The sequence below is a fragment of the Danio aesculapii genome, chromosome 5 (genome assembly GCF_903798145.1).
Source record: "Danio aesculapii chromosome 5, fDanAes4.1, whole genome shotgun sequence".
NCBI classification, from domain to species: Eukaryota; Metazoa; Chordata; class Actinopteri; order Cypriniformes; family Danionidae; genus Danio; species Danio aesculapii.
This window is the reverse complement of record NC_079439.1, coordinates 71,323,410-71,344,550: the sequence shown is the minus strand read 5'-3', so window position 1 is coordinate 71,344,550 and position 21,141 is coordinate 71,323,410. Positions and strand designations below refer to the sequence as shown.

Sequence of the window (21,141 nt, the reverse complement as noted above, 5' to 3'; positions counted from 1 at the left end):
ACATCCTGTTGAATTTCATGATTTTCCACATCAGGGTATGTGTGGTCCTTGTCGGTTATTAAAATTTTGTAAGAGGAAACATCAGATAAACTACATCACGTCAAGTAATCACAGTAGAAAATCTAGAGATAGGCCAGATCTTTATGATGAAATCGATGAAGTAAACTTTAGATTAACTCAACAAAAATATACACACTTGAAGTCAGAATTATTAGCCCCCTCTTTATTTTTTTCCTCAATTTCTGTGTAACGGAGAGCAGATTTTTTTCAGCACATTTCTAATCATAATAGTTTTAATAACTCATCTCTAATAACTGATTAATTTTCTCTTTGCCATGATGACAGTAAATAATATTTGACTAGATATTTTTCAAGACAGCTTAAAGTGACATTCAAAGGCTTAACTAGGTTAATTAGGTTAACTAGGCAGATTAGAGTAATTAGGCAAGTTATTGTATAATGATGGTTTGTGATCTGAAAAATATTGCTTAAAGGGGCTAATAATTTTGTCCTTAAAATGGTGTTTAAAAAAATGTAAAACTGCTTTTATTCTAGCCGAAATAAAACAAATAAGACTTTCTCCAGAAGAAAAAATATTATCAGACATACTGTGAAAATTTCCTTGCTCTGTTAAACATAATTTGGGAAATATTTACAAAAGAAACAATTCAAAGGGGGGCTAATAATTCTGACTTCAACTGTATATGCAGTTTATTTGGGATCCAGCGCATGGGAAATAGGGTCACAAAAAAAGCCATTAAGGTAGAGCACATGTAAGTCCCATCTACAACTTTAAGGTTGAGAAAAGGCACCCAAGTTTAACGAAACACCCCACTTGTTTTAAAAATAGCCACATTTTAAAGCTTCCCTAGATTTAGACAGTTGAGCTTTACCATTTTTTAATCCATTGAGCCGATCTCTGGGTCCGGCGGGAGCACTTTTAGCTTAGCTTAGCATAAATAATTGATTGGATTGGACCATTAGCATCTTGCTAAACAAATAGTCAATAAAGCTTGACTCTTTTGTAGTTACATCGTGTACTATGACTCACGGAAAAGGAATAGTTGCTATTATATAGGCCAAAATGTTTAGGAACTATACTATAATTCCAGCAGTATAATTCGCTACCTTGCCATGGCTGCAGCAGGGGGAATTATAGTATGCAGATATGTTTACTTTTTACAACAATCCTCAGAATACCGTGGTTTGTTTTGTGTTCAACAGAAGAATTAAATAAATTACTTGCTGGGACTGGTGACACGGTGGCTCAGTGTTTTGCACCCCTGATGAATAAAGGGACTAAGCCGAAGGAAAATGAATGAATGCTGGGACTTTTATTTCAGTATGTTGATTGGGGGCGCATTTAATTAAATTGACGTATTTGTTAAATCGCTTCATTATGTTTATTTTGATAAATATTTTGAAAACATCACTGATGAAGAAGTCTTTCCTCTGTAATGGCTGTATTTGTGTTATGTATTTATTTATTTTTCTGAAGTGAAGTGTTGTTTTGTATAAAATAATACTATTTATTCAGCATTCACGAGCTTCTTATTTATGTGTGGCTACGATGCGCTTTTTGAGGCTCGCTTCTCGCCAGTATGGTCTATTTTCGCAACGCGTTTTACAGATCTCTGTCCAATCTCGCCCACCGTACCAGACTGCGTGCGGTGAATCTGAGAACATAAACAGACATGTATAAATGACCGAGATTAAACGTATATTCTTCGTTCTCCTGCTCCTGGTAAGTTGCAAAAGCAATTAATTGTGTCTTATTTGTTGTACGCACGCTAATTTATACGAGTGCCGAATGTGCCACTATCCTTAAACGTTATATATACACTCACCGGCCACTTTATAAGGTACACCTTACCGGGTTGGATCCCCTTTTGCCTTCAGAACTGCTTTAATCCTTCGTGGCGTAGATTCAACAAGGTACTGGAAATATTCCTCAGAGATTTTGCTCCATATTGACATGATAGCATCAGGCAGTTGCTGCACCTTTGTCGGCTGCACATCCATGATGTGAATCTCCCGTTCCACCAAATCCCAAAGGTGCTCTATTGGATTGAGTTCTGGTGAATGTGAAGGCCATTTGAGTACAGTGAACTCTTTCATGTTCAAGAAACCAGTCTGAGATGATTGGTGCTTTATGACATGGTGTGTTATCCTGCAGCAAGTAGCCATTAGAAGATGGGTACCCTGTGGTCATAAAGGGATGGACATGGTCAGCAACAATACTCAAGAAGGCTGTGGTGTTGACACAATGCTCAATTGGTACTAATGGGCACATCATGTGCCAAGAAAATATCCCCCTCACCATTACACCACCACAAGCAGCCTGAACCGTTGATACAAGGCAGGATGGATCCATGTTTTCATATGGTTGACCCTAAATTTCCCCAATCTTCTATTGTCCAGTTTTGGTGAGCCTGTGTGAATTGTAGCCTCAGTTCCCTGCTCTTCTGCAGATTTTCTCGTTTTCTGACCATTCTTTGTAAGCCCTAGAGATGGTTGTGCATGAAAATCCCAGTAGATTAGCATTTCTGAAATGCTTAGACAAGCTTGTCTGGCACCAACAACCACACCACGTTCAAAGTCATTTAAATCCCCTTTCTCCCCCATTCTGATGCTCGCTTTGAACTGCAGCAGATCGTCTTGACCATGTCTACATGCCTAAATGCGTTGAGTTGCTGCCGTGTGATTGGCTGATTAGAAAATTGCATTAACAAGCAGTTGGACAGGTGTACCTAATAAAGTGGCCGGTGAGTGTATGTCCTATATTATGTGTTTGTGTTTTCAGATGCGTTTTTCTGAGCACAGATATGAGGCTGCTGTGTGTGTCAGGTCGCTCTAATGGCCAGATTAAACAGGACGTTTGTGTTGACCCTCCTCATAGCAGTCAGCTCTGTGTTTCTGCTCTTCCAGCTCTACAACTACAGACTGTCCGCTGCAAAGGTGAAGAGAAAAACCTGCAACATTTCACTGCTCTGGGATAAATAACATTCATTATTTTCATAAAAGGTTATTTTGACCTTCAGGATAAAATATTTAATCTGTAATGCACTAATATTGCTTCCATAGTGAGTTCACATAAATTGTTGTAAATACCTGCGGATTCAGGGGCGTAGCAACCAGGGGTGACGGGGGGATCCGTCCCCCTCACTTTTAGAGACATACAATTTAGAAACAGGTGATTAATAACTATATGAACATATGATCTCATACAGCCATCCCCCCTACTTTTAAAATGTCCGCTACGCCCATGTGCGGATTACAGGGGGGGTAACTAAGGTAAAGTTGGTTTTATATTTGCACATTCATTCAGTAACAACTTGTTACATGCTCCCTATATTGTTTACCATGGTACTTTGAATATTCGGTCTGGAATCACATGTAAGTGTGACTTCAAAACAACAGCACTATTCAATTGACAGTGAACAATGTTGTGCTTTGATAGTCATCGGCTGCTAATATAATTCCATTATTTAGCATTTGCAAACAATACTTTTCTGAAATATTATTAAGGAGAAAGTCAGAATATGTGAATATAAAACCGACTTTACCTCAATAAGGGTTTTGAGTGATTGGCTCCCTTAATTAACTCTTGATTTTCTGCAAAAGTAACTCCAATATTGATTCAGGATTTTAAAGTTTTGATCGAGCATTTGTTTTTACCTCTGCCAGTCATGAACACGGCATGCGCAAACATTAGATCTGTGTGTAAAAATCTGATGTAAAAATCTGCATTTGCTGACATGGTTTGGGCTACTTATCAGAATTACGGGAATTATTATTATTATTATTATTATTATTATTATTATTTAAAATTTTAATTGGATGAACATTTTTTTTTTTAACAATTGTCTGTGTGCTTGAATATATTTGAGATTAACTTGACTTATTTAACACTATATTTGATGATTAAACTCCAACAAAATAAACTGGGGAAAAAGCAACGACTTAAAAAATCTAAAGCTATTTTAGCTTCGCCTCTTTTACTTGCTTTCACCGTAATTCAAGAGGCATTTTGAGTGTCGTGTCCAGAAACAATATCTAACTGCAGAGGTAAGCGCTAATTTGTACTAATCTCAAGTCTTGTGAAAACACAAGCCAACATTATAAAATTCAAAACTTTTTTACAGATATAAAAATAAATATAATCTACATGAATTGTCGCATATTTTTTGATATGCTGTAATAAATTTAAACGTGCATTTTTTTCTTATTTACCATGTGTATGTAGACATTACACGAAACAAGATCATGAATATTTACCTTAAAGTTTTGGAAAAGTCATTGAAAAGTCATGGAATTTCAATAGTAAAAATGTGTATGAACCCTGGTGTAGTAGGCTTGCCACGATAGGCGGTGTTGACAATGTTACCGGTTTTAAGACGCAACACCAGTGACATCACTTTTTCACCGTGACATCGTCCCCACATTTTTATTTATTTATTTTTAATTATTCGTTTTTTATTAAATATTTATTTGAATTAAATGGAAAATATAATTCTAAGTAATTAACTTAAGACGAGAGCATGCACTATAATTAAAATCTGCACATACTTTAGCTACAATGTGCCATGTTTCATTTACTTTTGAGAGTACTTTGATGGACATTTTTAAAAAGTTACCACCAGGAAGAGTTACATTTTTTTTTTATCAAAAATAGAACTGAAAAATCATATTTAACTTTGAATATTTTATTTTTTTTGTGAATTTTATCATCTATTTATCATCTATCTATTTATATTTTAATATATTTGTCCAAGTAACTTTTTTAGTATAATACGAATTTGTTTTTATCATGTAATATTTTAATGTATATCCATTTGGCCACGAAATAGCCATGAGTTGATAAGTTAATATGTAATAAATAAATTTATCACGCGAGGAGAATGAGAGTAGTTGAATTTACAAAAAGAGAATGGCAGACGATTTAGTGTCAGTAGTGTACTGTAGGTTTTACTACAGTAAACTGTGGTGTATTTTAATATAACATGCCCTATAATTCGAGTACCTAACTAAAGCATGATTCAGAAACTCTAGTATTTATTTTATATGCATTTTCATATTGTGACATTATTTTTAATAAGTAGTTCTTGTTATACATTTTGGCTTATTGCACTTGCATTGTATGTATAAGTTCTATTAGTCTGTATTTCTCATTATTGCAATGCTTTAATTACTGCTGCTCTAAAATAATGTTCTTTCTTCGACTGCAGAATGGCTTTAACGTCTTGAATAATAAAGGATATCTGTCTGGGAAAGATGCACATTGGGTGAGTCAAAAGTGTATTTTGAAGGGGACCTATTATGCAGAAATCACTTTTATAAGGGGTTTAAACACAGTTGTGTGTCAGCAGTGTGAATATATCCAGCTTCTAATGGTAAACATTTATTAATTATATTTTTTTATAATTACACTTGATAAAAACAGCCTGCAGAAACACTTTGATTGGCATTCTCCCTTTGCATCAGAGAGGGAAAGCCCCGCCCACTGGTTTTCATCTCTCCCTCATTAGCATAAACAGCCCTGAGTGAGAAGCAGCCATCTGCTGTTAGAGTTTCACCTGCTGAAGATATTGTCAGCGAGTAAATAAAGTAAGTGAGTAATCAGATGTGTGTTTGTGTTTATTCCAGCATCTCCTGAAGAGGTTTCTGGGTCTGGTCCACAAGTTTAAGCTGCCGGTGTTTCTGGTGGACACGGTCTCTCTGGCTCTGCTGTCCCAGGATGCCGCTCTGTACAGGGACAGTCAGCTGAAGGATCCGCACTGCAGCTTCCTCTGCACTCACAGAGACTTCACCAGCTTTGCGCTGCTCGGAAACCTCTGGAAATATGACGTGAGCAAATCAATACCGTCATTTTGTCTTGCATGAAGTAAAGGCCGCACAATATATGGTTTCAACATCGATATCGCAATGTGAACATCTTCTAAAGGAGCTGTTGACCTGGAATTGAAGCAGATTTTGGTAAAAACACAAACAATACAAACTTAAAAATAAAACAAAACTAACAAATCTGAAGAATGAGTTGTGTGTAATAACAATGAAATGACAGAAGGAGAAAGCTCTGAACTACTGAAATGTGGTTAACACTTTATATACAAGGCTTTTTTGGTCCTGGCAGCTTAAAGACTCCTCTCATGGAGAATGAAGTCTCATGTATTGATCAGGTGAGAGTTTCTCACAGACTTCAACAGAGTGTCAAAACCTGGATGGTTCTGTGGGTCTCGTCTATCAAATCTGAGCTTTATTTTGTATTCTCTATTGGATTCGGATCAGGTGATTGGCTGGGCCATTCTATAGCTTGATTTTCTTTCTCTGAAAGCATCTGAGAGTCTCCTCGGCTGTGTTTTGGATCATTGTCTTGCTGAAATGTCCACCCTGGTTTCCTCTTCATCCTCCTGCTAATGTAGATGTTGGACTGAAGCGGATGATATTGATTTACACTGAGGAAGGGCAGAGGGTTGCTGAAGAACTACTGAGAGATTTCAGCTGCTGTCTGGGCTTTAACTGCCTTTCTAACCCTCCCTTTCTTCATGTGTTCAGTACGTTTTTCCCTGCGTTATTTCATTTTATTACACATAACTTCATTTGTGAATTAATTAGATTTGTTTTCTTTGCATATTTTGATTTCTTTGGTTGCTATCAACGGGCGGTGAACATTTCAAGTCAACAGCACCTATAGAAATATGTTTTCTGAGATTTTTTTTCTACTGCGAGCTGATTGGATGTAGTAAAGTAGGTGTTTCATTCAGAAAGATGGGGAAAAGCGTTTGGGGAGAGTTATTACAACCTTACAGACTCCTCCTGCTCACCATTTCTGTTTGTTGTGACAGATGGAGGGCCGTAGTTAAGTATGTTAGTGTTGGAATATCTAGCAAATTGCAAGCATGTTTCATAGAAGAAAAGCTCAGGAGAGGGCTTTCTTCAATGTCAGAAATTTTAGTAATTTATTAGATACAAATGAATAATTCGAGGACAGCGCTCTGGGTTACGTTACCCCAATGCAATACAGGAATTGTATTTGCATTTAAACAATACAATGCATTTCCGTGACTCCAGCATATATACACAACTGATATTAACAGGTGGAGTTTTGGTGTAACGTTATGTATCAGTAAGGTCAGTCGGAATCTGCGGATATTTTTTGCTATTTCTGCTGAGAATTTTGGTCAAAATCTGCTGAATTATTTTGGGAGTATCATAACTATGCAAGCGGAGAAAATATTCTATACTATTCCTTCTATGCTAATGAAGGACTACTGAAACATTCCAAGAATGGGATGGGTCCTCCTGGCGTGGCAGAGTTCATCACAGCTCCAATACACATCTCTGCCATTTGCTTATAGTAACCATGTGCTTTTCACTATACACAATTAATCTGCTTGTTATCTTCCTTCATATAACTTTGTCATGTTTGGTGTCATTTGACAGTTTATGACTAGCGTTGTAGTGATGAAATCAACAGAGACACTGATTGATTGTATTTAAATATACAATATATTTACTATTGTTGAGTAATGGCCTGAGGAGAGTATGTTGTTCTTCTCCCCCACTTTATCTCCTCAACTTTGCACTCATGTTCAGCTGGTTTTGGGGGTTGGTTTTCACTCATGTTTGACAATGCTTTGCTCGGGGTATAATAAGGAAAGGTAACTGTTGATTTGGGAGAATGGCTTTTACTCTGCCTCTTCTGCACACCGGTGCGTAGCCTCATATGCTAACAAAGGCAGTTTCACTGTCTTTGTTACACAGCAGTTCATATGTTACAGCTGTTTCTTTATACAGTATGTTCATTCTACTGTCTGTGTATTTAAACATGTAACTTAATAAACAACTTTGCCTGCTTTAAGGCGTTGAGATTCTTTCTCTTTATCAATGATGATAACTGGAGTCAGATTAATTACAATGGAGTCAGATAAGTAATGGATTTAAACACGCAATCCTTCAACTGCTTTCTGTTTCCGATGATTGGTTCAGAATAGCAGCGTAAGCTTCAAGCCTTACAACTAAAACCTTAATATATGAAATAAAAAATAATATCTTTTTAACTTTTATTTAAAGTTTAAAATGCAAATCCAATTAGATCCACTTTATTTGGTAAACAAAGCAAGTCTCTCATATAATATCTCTACTAAAAGACAGAGAATATTACTGTACAAACTGTATTGTACATAAATCAGATGAACATTTTCATATTAGTCAATAATATTACTGAAATTAATGTAAAAACTGAATAAATATAGATTTACACACATTTACTCCAGTAAATAAACAGAATTAACGATGGGCTAAACATCTGCGGATTTCTGCATGTACAGATTCCGTGTGGGCCTACTTATCAGTCATTCTGCAGTCCTTTGGCTGTTGCACCCAAACATACTTCCTCTTTCTGCAACCCTTCTCTGCATACCAGCATAACAGTTAAGTGCATCTTTAAAGAGCCCATATTATACATGAAATAGGGTCATATTTAGGTTGTAAGGGTCTCCAACAACAGTCTAATATGCTTGCAAGGTCAAACAACACTTTCATGGTCTTATAATCCGCATTTATTTTTACCTAATTATCCCAGCGACTCCCATATGAATCGTTCAGCGATTCATTTGTTCCCAAACCCCTCCTCAGCGCGAAGCTAATCTGCGCTGATTGGACCGATGACAGCCTGCTGCGATTGGTCGAAACTGACAGCCTTCAGCACGAGACAGAGTGAAATGGCCAGCAGCTAATCAACAATATAAAAGTAGTCACAGTGCACACACGCTTTATAGTGTAAGGTGTGGATTTTGGCTGCCAGTGGGTGAATGTAAATACAGACGATGGACTTAAAAAAAAAACAGACGACTAACTATTTTATTGAGCAAAAACTCCAAGAACTGGCGAGGAGATCTCCTAGCCCGTCACAGTCTACCTGCTCTTTTCACACAGACACACACACACACACACACACACACACACAAACACCTCCTCCTTAGAAGACACAACACCAGGGCCGGCGCGTCCATAGAGGCGACCTAGCCGGCCGCCTAGGGCTGCAGAATAGACAGGGTGGCGTCCGCGACAGCTCCCTCGCCACCCGCATCCTCACCAGTTATATCCGCGCCTAGGGCGGCAGAATAGAGAGGGCGACGTCCGCGACACCTCCCTCACCACCCGCGTCCTCCGTTATATTTGCGACACCCCCAATCATCACTTTGCTTACGGGTCACTTTCGTTTTCAACGAAAACTTTCAGGTTGAGGGCAGCGTGATCGTCCTTTGCCTAGAGCGGCAGTTCAGCTTGCTGAACCGGCCCTGCACAACACACACACACACACACACACACACGTGTATCTTTTTTCTGTGTTAGTGGGCGGGGCCACAGGTTTCAAATGTCCCAGGTTTGAGCGCGCAACTACTTGTGTTTCGTAGCCGCGTCATCACGAAACACCTAATGACTCGTTATCAAGACGACTCGTTTGAAGCACTGAGTCGACTCTTTTATAGATGAATCAATAGTTTTAAATACTGTACACTTACAGATTTAAGCCTTAGCTGGATATTTCACTTCACTTAGAGCTGTGTGACACACTACATGAACTTGTACAAGCATCCAGTGCCTTGTGATATGTATTGACTCCTTGTTAGACAGAAGTCTGGAGCAAGGCCCACCACACTATTTTTATTCTGCTATTTCCCTCTTGTCAGTTCTTTCTAAGAAGTATGCCACACGGTAAGGAAGAAGTATGCTTGGTTAATATATGGGATCATACAAAAGAAAAGGATGTTCGCAGAAACAAATTTGTATGTTCGCAGTATTCAATATTCAGATCTTTGAACATCTCTACTAATTCTCTAGCACAATGATAGGTGACTGATATTTGTGTGCTTGTGCAGGCGGCTCTCCTGGACGCAGCCTCTGAGCGCGGTCTGGAGCTGCTGGAGATTCATGGGAAAGACCCTCGACTGGTCAGCATGGATGATCTGACTGCTAAAGAAATCCCGCTGCACTTCCTGTTCCGCTTTAACGGGCGTGTGGTGCATGTGGTCATGCTGTACGAGCGCAGCGGGAAATATCTCTGGCACGGCCCGCTCAGACTCACCGCCAGTTTGGACAGGACTTTCGCACCCTTCGGGAAACTGGACTACGGTCATCACGCTGGGGCTTATGACAGGTAACGGCTTTAATCTATAAACCACACACAGATGTAAGGAAATGTAAAAGTTCAGAAGCATGTTATTCATCTCTGTTTCAAGTATAAAAGTGGTTAGCACTTTCTCCTCACAGCAGCAAGGTCGCTGGTTCGAGTCCTGGCTGATTCAGTAGGCATTTCTGTGTGGAGTTTGCATGTTTTCCCCGTGTTAGTCTGGGTTTCCTCCGGGTGCTCCGGTTTCCCCCAAACACATGCACTATAGGGGAATAGGATAAGCTAAAGTGTGTGTGTGTGTGTGTGTGAATGAGTGTGTATGGGTGTTTCCCAGAACTGGGTTGCAGCTGGAAGGGCATCGGCTGCGCAAAACATGCTGGATAAGTTGGCGGTTCATTCCGCTGTGGCGACCCCTGATGAATAAAGGGACTAAGCCGAAGGAAAATGAATGAATGAATGAATGAATATTAAGTCTTTATTTTGATGTCTTCTCCAGGCCGGAGCTCATCCTGACCACTCTTGATGGACTTGATGTAAGAATTCCCAAAAACTTCTCCGGTTTCCTCCATGAATATTCCAGCAGTCGCTTTCTGGAGTGTCGCAGCAGAGAAGCAAAGGCTTTCTTCCAGGTACTGCTGTGTGACAATATTAGCACAACTCTAGATGCTGAAAGCTCCTGTGAAGTGCTTTGAAGTGTGCATTTTTATATTCGATGTTTGACGTAATCTCAACCGAAACATGAAGAGAGGGTGGGACATAGAGTAGCTCCTCCCCCTTTAAAAAAAACAACAACCAATAGTGCTTTTCTCACAGCTCCGCCAGTGAGAGTGGTTGAGCTCGAGTGCATCAAAGGAAAAGCAAATGAGAAGAAGGGGGCGGGGCATGTTAGATACTAGAGAGCATTTGATTGGTCAGAAGATTTGATGAGAAAATGAGGTATGAGGTGACGTGAATAAAACTGTTAATCCATTTAGGTGGAAGTGACAAACTGCTGGCTTTATGTGTTTATATCTGTTTTATATTTTCTAAATGTGAATTTTGTCACAGTTTTTGAGCACACTAGCTAATAGATGTCCTCAAAGCTAACAATACTGATACTAACAAATAAAAAAAACTTCCTTTCCATTTCATGGGACCTTTAAAGAGCTTAATGTGCCTGCTTTTCTGCTTATTTACGCATTGCATGTCTATTCAGTTGTGTGTTAAATATAATGTTGTGCAGCTGTATCCAGAAGACACCTCTCCGGAGGCCGTGGACTTCAGGATGAGGGCCAAAAGTCTGCTTCATCTCACATCCAGAGTCCTCTTTACCCTCAGAGTGCCTTTTTGGCTCAGCAGTGGAACCTGTCTGGGTGAGAAACTCTCCAAATATAATTTGATTTTGATTAAAAATCTCTCTCAAAACAAGAGAGACTGTCCCTATGAATTAAACCAGTGAGTTTGGTTGGTATTGCTAAAGCCGTGCTCTACTGTTTCAGATCCAAGAATGTTTTATCATGGTGTTGAATGAAGCTGAAGAGAGAGTTAGCAAGTAGCAAATGTTAGTTATTGTTACTCGTTAAGTACCTTCATATGGATAAATCAAAGTAACACTCCGGATTTTTTTTTTTAATATGGTCATTAAGCAGTTGGAAGGGCATCCGCTGCGTAAAACATATGCTGGATAAGTTGGCGGTTCATTCAGCTGTGGCGACCCAAGATTAATAAAGGGACTAAGCGAAAAGAAAATGAATGAATGAATAATGATGAATAAACGGGTGAATTTGATCATTTTTAAATCCATTCAGCCGATTTCTGGGTCTGGAGGGAGCACTTTTAGCTTAGCTTAGCATAAATGATTGAATCGGATTAGACCGTTAGCATCTCACTCAAAAATGTAAAAAAAAATTAAAAAATAAGTGTGTTTCCTATTTAAAGCTTGTCACTTCTGTAGTTACATCACGAACTAAAACTGACGAAAAATGAAAAGTTGATATTATTTAGGCCTACTGAGAGCATTTTACAGAGTTAAACAGTTGTGTTTTATCATTTTTCAATCTATTCAGTAAATCTGAGTCTAGTGGGAGCAAGTTAAAGGAACGCTGCATATCTATTTGGAAATATGTTCATTTTACAGAGGTAAACAGGTGAATTTAACCATTTTTATATCCATTCAGCTGATTTTAGGGTCTGGCGGGAGCACTCTTAGCTTAGCATAGTTAATTGAATCGGATTAGACGATTAGCATCTCGAAAAAAAATGTCAAAAAGGAGTGTTTCCTATTCAGACTTTGACACGTCTGTACTTTCATTGTGAACTAATGCTGACAAAAAAAACATTTAGCCAATATCTGGGTTTGGCGGGAGCACTTTTAGCTTAGCTTAGCATAAATCATTGAATCGGATTAGACCGTTAGCATCTTGTTAAAAATGTCAAAAAAGAAGTGTTTCCCATTTAAAGCGTGACTCTTATGCAGTTAAATTGTGTAGAATATTGCTAATTTCTAGGCTGACATGGCTAGCAACTACACTCTCAGTAATAATCAAGAAACTTAGCTGCCGTACCATCCATGCATGTAGTTACACAGCATCCAGCGAGGTGAATAGGCCTAGATAATATCAACTTTTCATCAGTTTTAGTTTACAATGTAACTATAGGAGTTTCAACCTTGAAATGGGAAACACTTCTTTTTTGACATTTTTAACAACATGCTAATGGTCTAATCCGATTCAGTGATTTATGCTAAGCTAAGCTAAAAGTGCAGGCCCAGATCACCTCAATGGATTTAAAAATGGTCAAATTCACCTGTTTAACTCTGTAAAATTAACATATTTCCAAAAAAATATGGAGTGTTCCTTTAACTTGTCCATATGAAGATACTCAACAAGTAACAATAACTAGCATTTGCTACTTGCTAACTGTCTCTTCAGCTTCATTCAACTCCTTGATTAAATATTCCAGCATCTGAAACAGAGCATGGCTTTAGCAACACCATCCTAAGTCGCTGCTTTGATTCATAGAGTCAGTCTCTCTTGTTTTGAGAGAGATTTTTATAGTATTGACCTTTATTCTTGGGTGGCGCGGTGGCTCAGTGGTAAGCACTGGCCTCACAGCAAGAAGGTCGCTGGTTCGAGTCCCGGCTGGGCCAGTTGGCATTTCTTTATGGAGCTTGCATGTTCTCCCCTTGTTGGCGTGGGTCCCAGTACTGGGTTGCGGTTGGAAGGGCATCCACTGTGTATAACATATGCTGGAATAGTTGGTGGTTCATTCTGCAGTGGTGACCCCTGATAAATAATGGACTAAGCCGAAGGAAAATGAATGAATACACTATTGCATGCAGTGGGTTCTGTTGCTCTTGTTATTATTGGTTTATTTAAATTGAGTAACTCTTTCTTCTCATCCTCCTCTTCCACAGGTTGGTACAGGCAATGTAATATCATACCCTACAGTAAAGACGTTGATGTGGGCATTTGGATTAAAGATTACCGGCCTGACATCATTCCTGCATTTCAGAAGGCTGGTCTCCCACTCAAACACAAGTTCGGGAAGGTAAGGTTTGTTTAGTAGTGATGTTTGTTTATTTATTTGTCTATAAACCGATCTATATTTGCTTGAATTTCAGGTTGAGGACAGTCTGGAGCTCTCCTTCCAAGGGAATGATGTGAAACTGGACATCTTCTTCTTTTATGACGAAGGTGACGTGGTCTGGAATGGAGGCACGCAGGCAAAGAGTGGCAGAAAGTTCAAGTGAGTATTAAAGTCCACATGAAATCAAAACTAATCATATGATTTTGTGAGCTCGGATTGCTAGTTTTGTGCTGAACAATTCATCTGTGCATGTCATTAAGAAAAAGAAAATAGTCTGCCCTTGTAATCTTTAATTGAAATCTGAAAATACACTTTCTGTTTGTTTTCAGTTAAACTCTCAGATTAGGTCTGTCTGAGGTATTGGGCGTGGCTATCATGTTAAACCACGCCCCTTCAGCTGTTAGTTTTGACAACAAACAGAAATGGTGAGCAGGAGGAGGAGTCTGTAATGTTGTAATAACTCTCCCCATCTCTTCCCTTTTGCCCATCTTTCTGAATGAAATACCTACTTTACTACATCCAATCAGCTCGCAGAAGAAAAAACAAGCCACGCCCACTGTTTCCTCATTTAATATTTCGTTTCTCTAGGAACTTCATCACAATAAGGGAAAAAAAAACAGTCACAGATTCTGGTTCATGTGGTAAAATCTGCCACTTTGCTGACACACAGGCGTTTGTAGCTCCGCCCTCTTTTCTGAAAAGAGCACAGTCTCATTTGAATTTAAAGCGACAGTCATTAAAACAGCACAATTTGGATCAAAGCATAATACCACATCTACAGGGTCTTCATTTCAAAAACATTTTAGCCCTTAATGAGTCTTAAATTCATTGAAATATGGCGTTGTAGGTCTTAAATCATTTTAAACCGGTCTTAATTTTCCTTTGTCCATGCAAAGCTGTTCATTGGTACATTTATTAACTATATTTACCAATTTGGTTTAATTCTGGTTCTTACAGTAACATTTGTTTATAAGTATGTGTTTACAAATGTCTTTGAATTTTAATGGGGCAAGTAAGAATATTTTCCACTGGTCGTTAGAAAACCCTACGTGTTTTGTCCTAGAAGTGTAGAAGAAATTTATTAGCATTAGCATCTCGCTCAAGTGTTTCCTATTTAAAGCTTGACACTTCTGTAGTTTCATTGTGAACTAAGCTGAAGAAAAAAGAAAAGTTGGTATTTTCTAGGCCTAGTCGCCTTGCTGGGGACTATTTCAGGTGCTGTGTAACTACATTGTGCCTACAGCAGCAAAGTTCCTTGATTATTACTGAGAGCATTTTGCAGAGTTAAACGGGTGAATTTGACCTTTATTTAATCTATTCGTCTGATCTCTGGGTCTGGCGGGAGCACTCTTAGCTTAGCTTAGCTTAGATCATTGAATCGGATTAGACCATTAGCATCTGGCTCAAACGTGACCAAAGAGTTTCCATCATTTTCTCATTTTAAGCTTGACTTTTCTGAAGTTACATCGTGTGCTAAGACTGATGGAAAATGGAAAGTCGCTATTTTCTTGCGGCTAGGAACTATACTCACAGTAATAATCAAGGAAATTTGCTGCTGCACCCATGCATGTAGGTGCAATGTAGTTACACAGCACCTGACGATAGTCCCCAGCTTGGTGACTAGACTGAGATAATATCAACTTAGCTCACAATGTAACTACAGAAGTGTCAAGCTTTAAATGGGAATTTACATTTTATTTTTTTTACATTTATGAGTGCGATGCTAACGGTCTAATCCGATTCAATGATTTATGCTAAGCTAAAAGTGCTCCCACCAGACCCAGAAATCCGCTAGATGGATTAAAAAGTGGTCAAATTCACCTGTTTAACCATATTTCCCCAAAAAAATATGAAGTGTTCCCCTGACTTGTCCATATGAAGACACTTAATGAGTGACAATAACCTTCTGTAAAGTCTGAAATTTAAAGAGGTTTAAAGAGTTCTAGAGCATTATTATAGTTACATATTAAAGAGTTCTAGAGCATTATTATAGTTACATATTAAAGAGTTCTAGAGCATTATTATAGTTATATATTAAAGAGTTCTAGAGCATTATTATAGTTATATATTAAAGAGTTCTAGAGCATTATTATAGTTACATATTAAAGAGTTCTAGAGCATTATTATAGTTATATATTAGAGTTCTAGAGCATTATTATAGTTATATATTAAAGAGTTCTAGAGCATTATTATAGTTATATATTAGAGTTCTAGAGCATTATTATAGTTATATATTAAAGAGTTCTAGAGCATTATTATAGTTAAAGAGTTCTAGAGCATTATTATAGTTATATAGTAAAGAGTTCTAGAGCATTATTATAGTTATATATTAAAGAGTTCTAGAGCATTATTATAGTTATATATTAAAGAGTTCTAGAGCATTATTATAGTTACATATTAAAGAGTTCTAGAGCATTATTATAGTTATATATTAGAGTTCTAGAGCATTATTATAGTTATATATTAAAGAGTTCTAGAGCATTATTATAGTTAAAGAGTTCTAGAGCATTATTATAGTTATATAGTAAAGAGTTCTAGAGCATTATTATAGTTATATAGTAAAGAGTTCTAGAGCATTATTATAGTTATATAGTAAAGAGTTCTAGAGCATTATTATAGTTATATAGTAAAGAGTTCTAGAGCATTATTATAGTTATATATTAGAGTTCTAGAGCATTATTATAGTTATATATTAAAGAGTTCTAGAGCATTATTATAGTTAAAGAGTTCTAGAGCATTATTATAGTTATATAGTAAAGAGTTCTAGAGCATTATTATAGTTATATAGTAAAGAGTTCTAGAGCATTATTATAGTTATATAGTAAAGAGTTCTAGAGCATTATTATAGTTATATATTAGAGTTCTAGAGCATTATTATAGTTATATATTAAAGAGTTCTAGAGCATTATTATAGTTAAAGAGTTCTAGAGCATTATTATAGTTATATAGTAAAGAGTTCTAGAGCATTATTATAGTTATATAGTAAAGAGTTCTAGAGCATTATTATAGTTATATAGTAAAGAGTTCTAGAGCATTATTATAGTTATATAGTAAAGAGTTCTAGAGCATTATTATAGTTATATATTAGAGTTCTAGAGCATTATTATAGTTATATATTAAAGAGTTCTAGAGCATTATTATAGTTAAAGAGTTCTAGAGCATTATTATAGTTATATAGTAAAGAGTTCTAGAGCATTATTATAGTTATATATTAAAGAGTTCTAGAGCATTATTATAGTTATATATTAGAGTTCTAGAGCATTATTATAGTTACATATTAAAGAGTTCTAGAGCATTATTATAGTTATATATTAGAGTTCTAGAGCATTATTATAGTTATATATTAAAGAGTTCTAGAGCATTATTATAGTTAAAGAGTTCTAGAGCATTATTATAGTTATATAGTAAAGAGTTCTAGAGCATTATTATAGTTATATAGTAAAGAGTTCTAGAGCATTATAGTTATATATTAGAGTTCTAGAGCATTATTATAGTTATATAGTAAAGAGTTCTAGAGCATTATTATAGTTATATATTAAAGAGTTCTAGAGCATTATTATAGTTAAAGAGTTCTAGAGCATTATTATAGTTATATAGTAAAGAGTTCTAGAGCATTATTATAGTTATATATTAAAGAGTTCTAGAGCATTATTATAGTTATATATTAAAGAGTTCTAGAGCATTATTATAGTTAAAGAGTTCTAGAGCATTATTATAGTTAAAGAGTTCTAGAGCATTATTATAGTTATATATTAGAGTTCTAGAGCATTATTATAGTTATATATTAAAGAGTTCTAGAGCATTATTATAGTTATATATTAAAGAGTTCTAGAGCATTATTATAGTTATATATTAGAGTTCTAGAGCATTATTATAGTTATATATTAAAGAGTTCTAGAGCATTATTATAGTTAAAGAGTTCTAGAGCATTATTATAGTTATATAGTAAAGAGTTCTAGAGCATTATTATAGTTATATATTAAAGAGTTCTAGAGCATTATTATAGTTATATATTAAAGAGTTCTAGAGCATTATTATAGTTACATATTAAAGAGTTCTAGAGCATTATTATAGTTATATATTAGAGTTCTAGAGCATTATTATAGTTATATATTAAAGAGTTCTAGAGCATTATTATAGTTAAAGAGTTCTAGAGCATTATTATAGTTATATAGTAAAGAGTTCTAGAGCATTATTATAGTTATATAGTAAAGAGTTCTAGAGCATTATAGTTATATAGTAAAGAGTTCTAGAGCATTATTATAGTTATATAGTAAAGAGTTCTAGAGCATTATTATAGTTATATATTAAAGAGTTCTAGAGCATTATTATAGTTAAAGAGTTCTAGAGCATTATTATAGTTATATATTAAAGAGTTCTAGAGCATTATTATAGTTATATATTAAAGAGTTCTAGAGCATTATTATAGTTATATATTAAAGAGTTCTAGAGCATTATTATAGTTAAAGAGTTCTAGAGCATTATTATAGTTAAAGAGTTCTAGAGCATTATTATAGTTAAAGAGTTCTAGAGCATTATTATAGTTATATAGTAAAGAGTTCTAGAGCATTATTATAGTTATATAGTAAAGAGTTCTAGAGCATTATTATAGTTAAAGAGTTCTAGAGCATTATTATAGTTAAAGAGTTCTAGAGCATTATTATAGTTATATAGTAAAGAGTTCTAGAGCATTATTATAGTTATATAGTTAAAGAGTTCTAGAGCATTATTATAGTTAAAGAGTTCTAGAGCATTATTATAGTTATATAGTAAAGAGTTCTAGAGCATTATTATAGTTATATAGTAAAGAGTTCTAGAGCATTATTATAGTTATATATTAAAGAGTTCTAGAGCATTATTATAGTTATATATTAGAGTTCTAGAGCATTATTATAGTTATATATTAAAGAGTTCTAGAGCATTATTATAGTTATATATTAGAGTTCTAGAGCATTATTATAGTTATATATTAGAGTTCTAGAGCATTATTATAGTTATATATTAAAGAGTTCTAGAGCATTATTATAGTTATATATTAGAGTTCTAGAGCATTATTATAGTTATATATTAAAGAGTTCTAGAGCATTATTATAGTTAAAGAGTTCTAGAGCATTATTATAGTTATATAGTTAAAGAGTTCTAGAGCATTATTATAGTTATATAGTAAAGAGTTCTAGAGCATTATTATAGTTATATAGTAAAGAGTTCTAGAGCATTATTATAGTTATATATTAAAGAGTTCTAGAGCATTATTATAGTTATATAGTAAAGAGTTCTAGAGCATTATTATAGTTATATATTAAAGAGTTCTAGAGCATTATTATAGTTAAAGAGTTCTAGAGCATTATTATAGTTATATATTAAAGAGTTCTAGAGCATTATTATAGTTAAAGAGTTCTAGAGCATTATTATAGTTATATAGTAAAGAGTTCTAGAGCATTATTATAGTTACATATTAAAGAGTTCTAGAGCATGATTATAGTTAAAGAGTTCTAGAGCATTATTTGTGTGGTATTTTGAGCTGAAACTTGTATTTACATCTTGTAAAAAGGGGCATAATAGGTCTCCTTTACATGGTGGCTCAGTGGTTAGCACTGTCACCTCACAGCAAGAAGGTCTCTGGTTTGAGTCCCGGCTGGGTCAGTTGGCATTTCTGTGTGGAGTTTGCATGTTCTCCCTGTGTTGGCGTGGGTTTCCTCTGGGTGCTCCGGTTTCCCCCACACTCCAAACACATGCGCTATATATTGAATAAACTAAATTGTTCATTGTGTGTGTGTGTGTGTGTGTGTGTGTGTGTGTGTGTGTGTGCGTGTGTGTGTGTGTGCGTGTATATGTGAATGTGTGTGTATGGAAGTTTCCCAGTACTGGGTTGCAGCTGGAAGGGCATCCGCTCTGTAAAAAATATGCTGGAATAGTTGGCGGTTCATTCCACCGTGGCGACCACGGATGAGTAAAGGGACTAAGCCGAAGGAAAATGATTGAATGGTGTCTTTTAACCTAACGACAAACACAGCAAACAACACTTCATCAAAATGATTTGGATTCGTCTTATTGTTTGTCACGGTAGCTCACTCATTCACCTGTTTCTGTGTGTTTCTTCATTAAACGACTTCTCTATTTTCTGTTTATTGTTTCCTGACAGGTATGTGTTCCCACGCTTTAGCCTGTGCTGGACGGAGTTTATGGAGCTGAAGGTTCAGGTCCCCTGTGAGACGGAGGATTACGTGATGGCAAACTACGGACCCGACTGGAACATTCCTGTCAAAACCTGGGACTGGAAAACCTCTCCGTTTAATGTCCAGGAGAACGGCGTCTGGCCTGTGAGGGAATGGGATGACGTCATTCAAGTTTACTAAAGCATCATGGGAGTTGTAGTGTTTAGTAGACCACATTAAAGGGATAGTTCACCCCTAAAATGATTATCTACTTCACCCTTAAGTGTTTATAAACTTTCTGAGTTTCTTTCTGGTGGCTCTTGTGCTGGATCGCCTTTATTTAATTATCCTAATTAAACAAAGATAAACCAGGATCCTCCCTTCACTATATTTCTTAGCTAGAGTTTAGTTCAAGGATCGTCTTTATAATGTATTTAGCAAAAGAATAAATTAGATTCATACTTTACCACACAGGTTAACTTGATGGGTTCTGGAAAATGAAGACAATGCCCACTCCAGTGAAGATAAGTAATAAAATAAACTTTAATCCAGGGGTGGGCAAACTCTGTCCTGGAGGGCCGGTGTCCTGCATAGTTTAGCTTCAACTCTAATCAAACACACCTGAACATGCTAATCAGTGTCTTCAAGATCACTAATTATCTATAAGCAGGTGTGTTTGATCAGAGTTGGAGCTAAACTGTGCAGGACACCGGCCCTCCAGGACCGAGTTTGCCCACCCCTGCTTTAATTAATAAAATAAAATCCAGTGAAAAAGTAGAATAAACAAATAACAGAAATAAAATCCTTTACTTTATCCTCCATTGAGGACTACTATAGAGAAGTCAGAAAGTGCAAAGCTGCTTTGTACATTTCAGCTTTTATACTCATCATGCATAGATAACGATCAACTCTGGGACCGTGTTGGGAGACAGGGTTCATTAACAATGTTCAGAAACAGAGCATAGATCAATCACAGGTGCACATCTTAATTAAATTCCACATTCAAAGAGCATATATCATTTGAACAGTGGGAAAATCCCTCGGGAAGACAGATACATAGTCATCCGAGTATATTTGGCAGTTTTATTATCAGCTGCATAGTGTGCCTACACATTCATGCACTAAGAGTTATGTTTAAACTGAGCATTGAGGTCAGAGTTCCTTCTGTTGGTTTGTTGGTCCTCCGTGTCCTCTTGCGAAGGCGCCTCTCCTTTCTCTTACGCTCTTTCCTCATTAAGAGTTTTGCTGTTATGCATCGGGATATCAGAATACATCATTGATTTA

The 21,141-nt window shown here is 36.2% G+C and overlaps 1 protein-coding gene across 2 annotated transcripts; it reads left to right on the top strand.

The window, feature by feature from the left end:
- Positions 1–1,659: 1,659 nt before the first annotated feature.
- On the top strand, positions 1,660–20,452 carry fktn (fukutin). 2 transcript variants are annotated; one of them, XM_056458859.1, is made up of 10 exons: positions 1,660–1,744; positions 2,804–2,958; positions 5,229–5,285; positions 5,647–5,847; positions 9,885–10,162; positions 10,632–10,764; positions 11,358–11,487; positions 13,530–13,663; positions 13,737–13,861; positions 19,845–20,452. In XM_056458859.1, the coding sequence occupies exons 2-10, from the start codon at positions 2,857–2,859 to the stop codon at positions 20,056–20,058; spliced, it is 1,374 nt and encodes a 457-aa protein (XP_056314834.1). In that variant the 5' UTR covers positions 1,660–1,744; positions 2,804–2,856; the 3' UTR covers positions 20,059–20,452. The 2 variants fall into 2 exon arrangements, with proteins under 2 accessions (XP_056314834.1, XP_056314835.1); XM_056458860.1 differs by lacking the exon at positions 1,660–1,744 and adding an exon at positions 1,872–1,935.
- Positions 20,453–21,141: the final 689 nt, after the last annotated feature.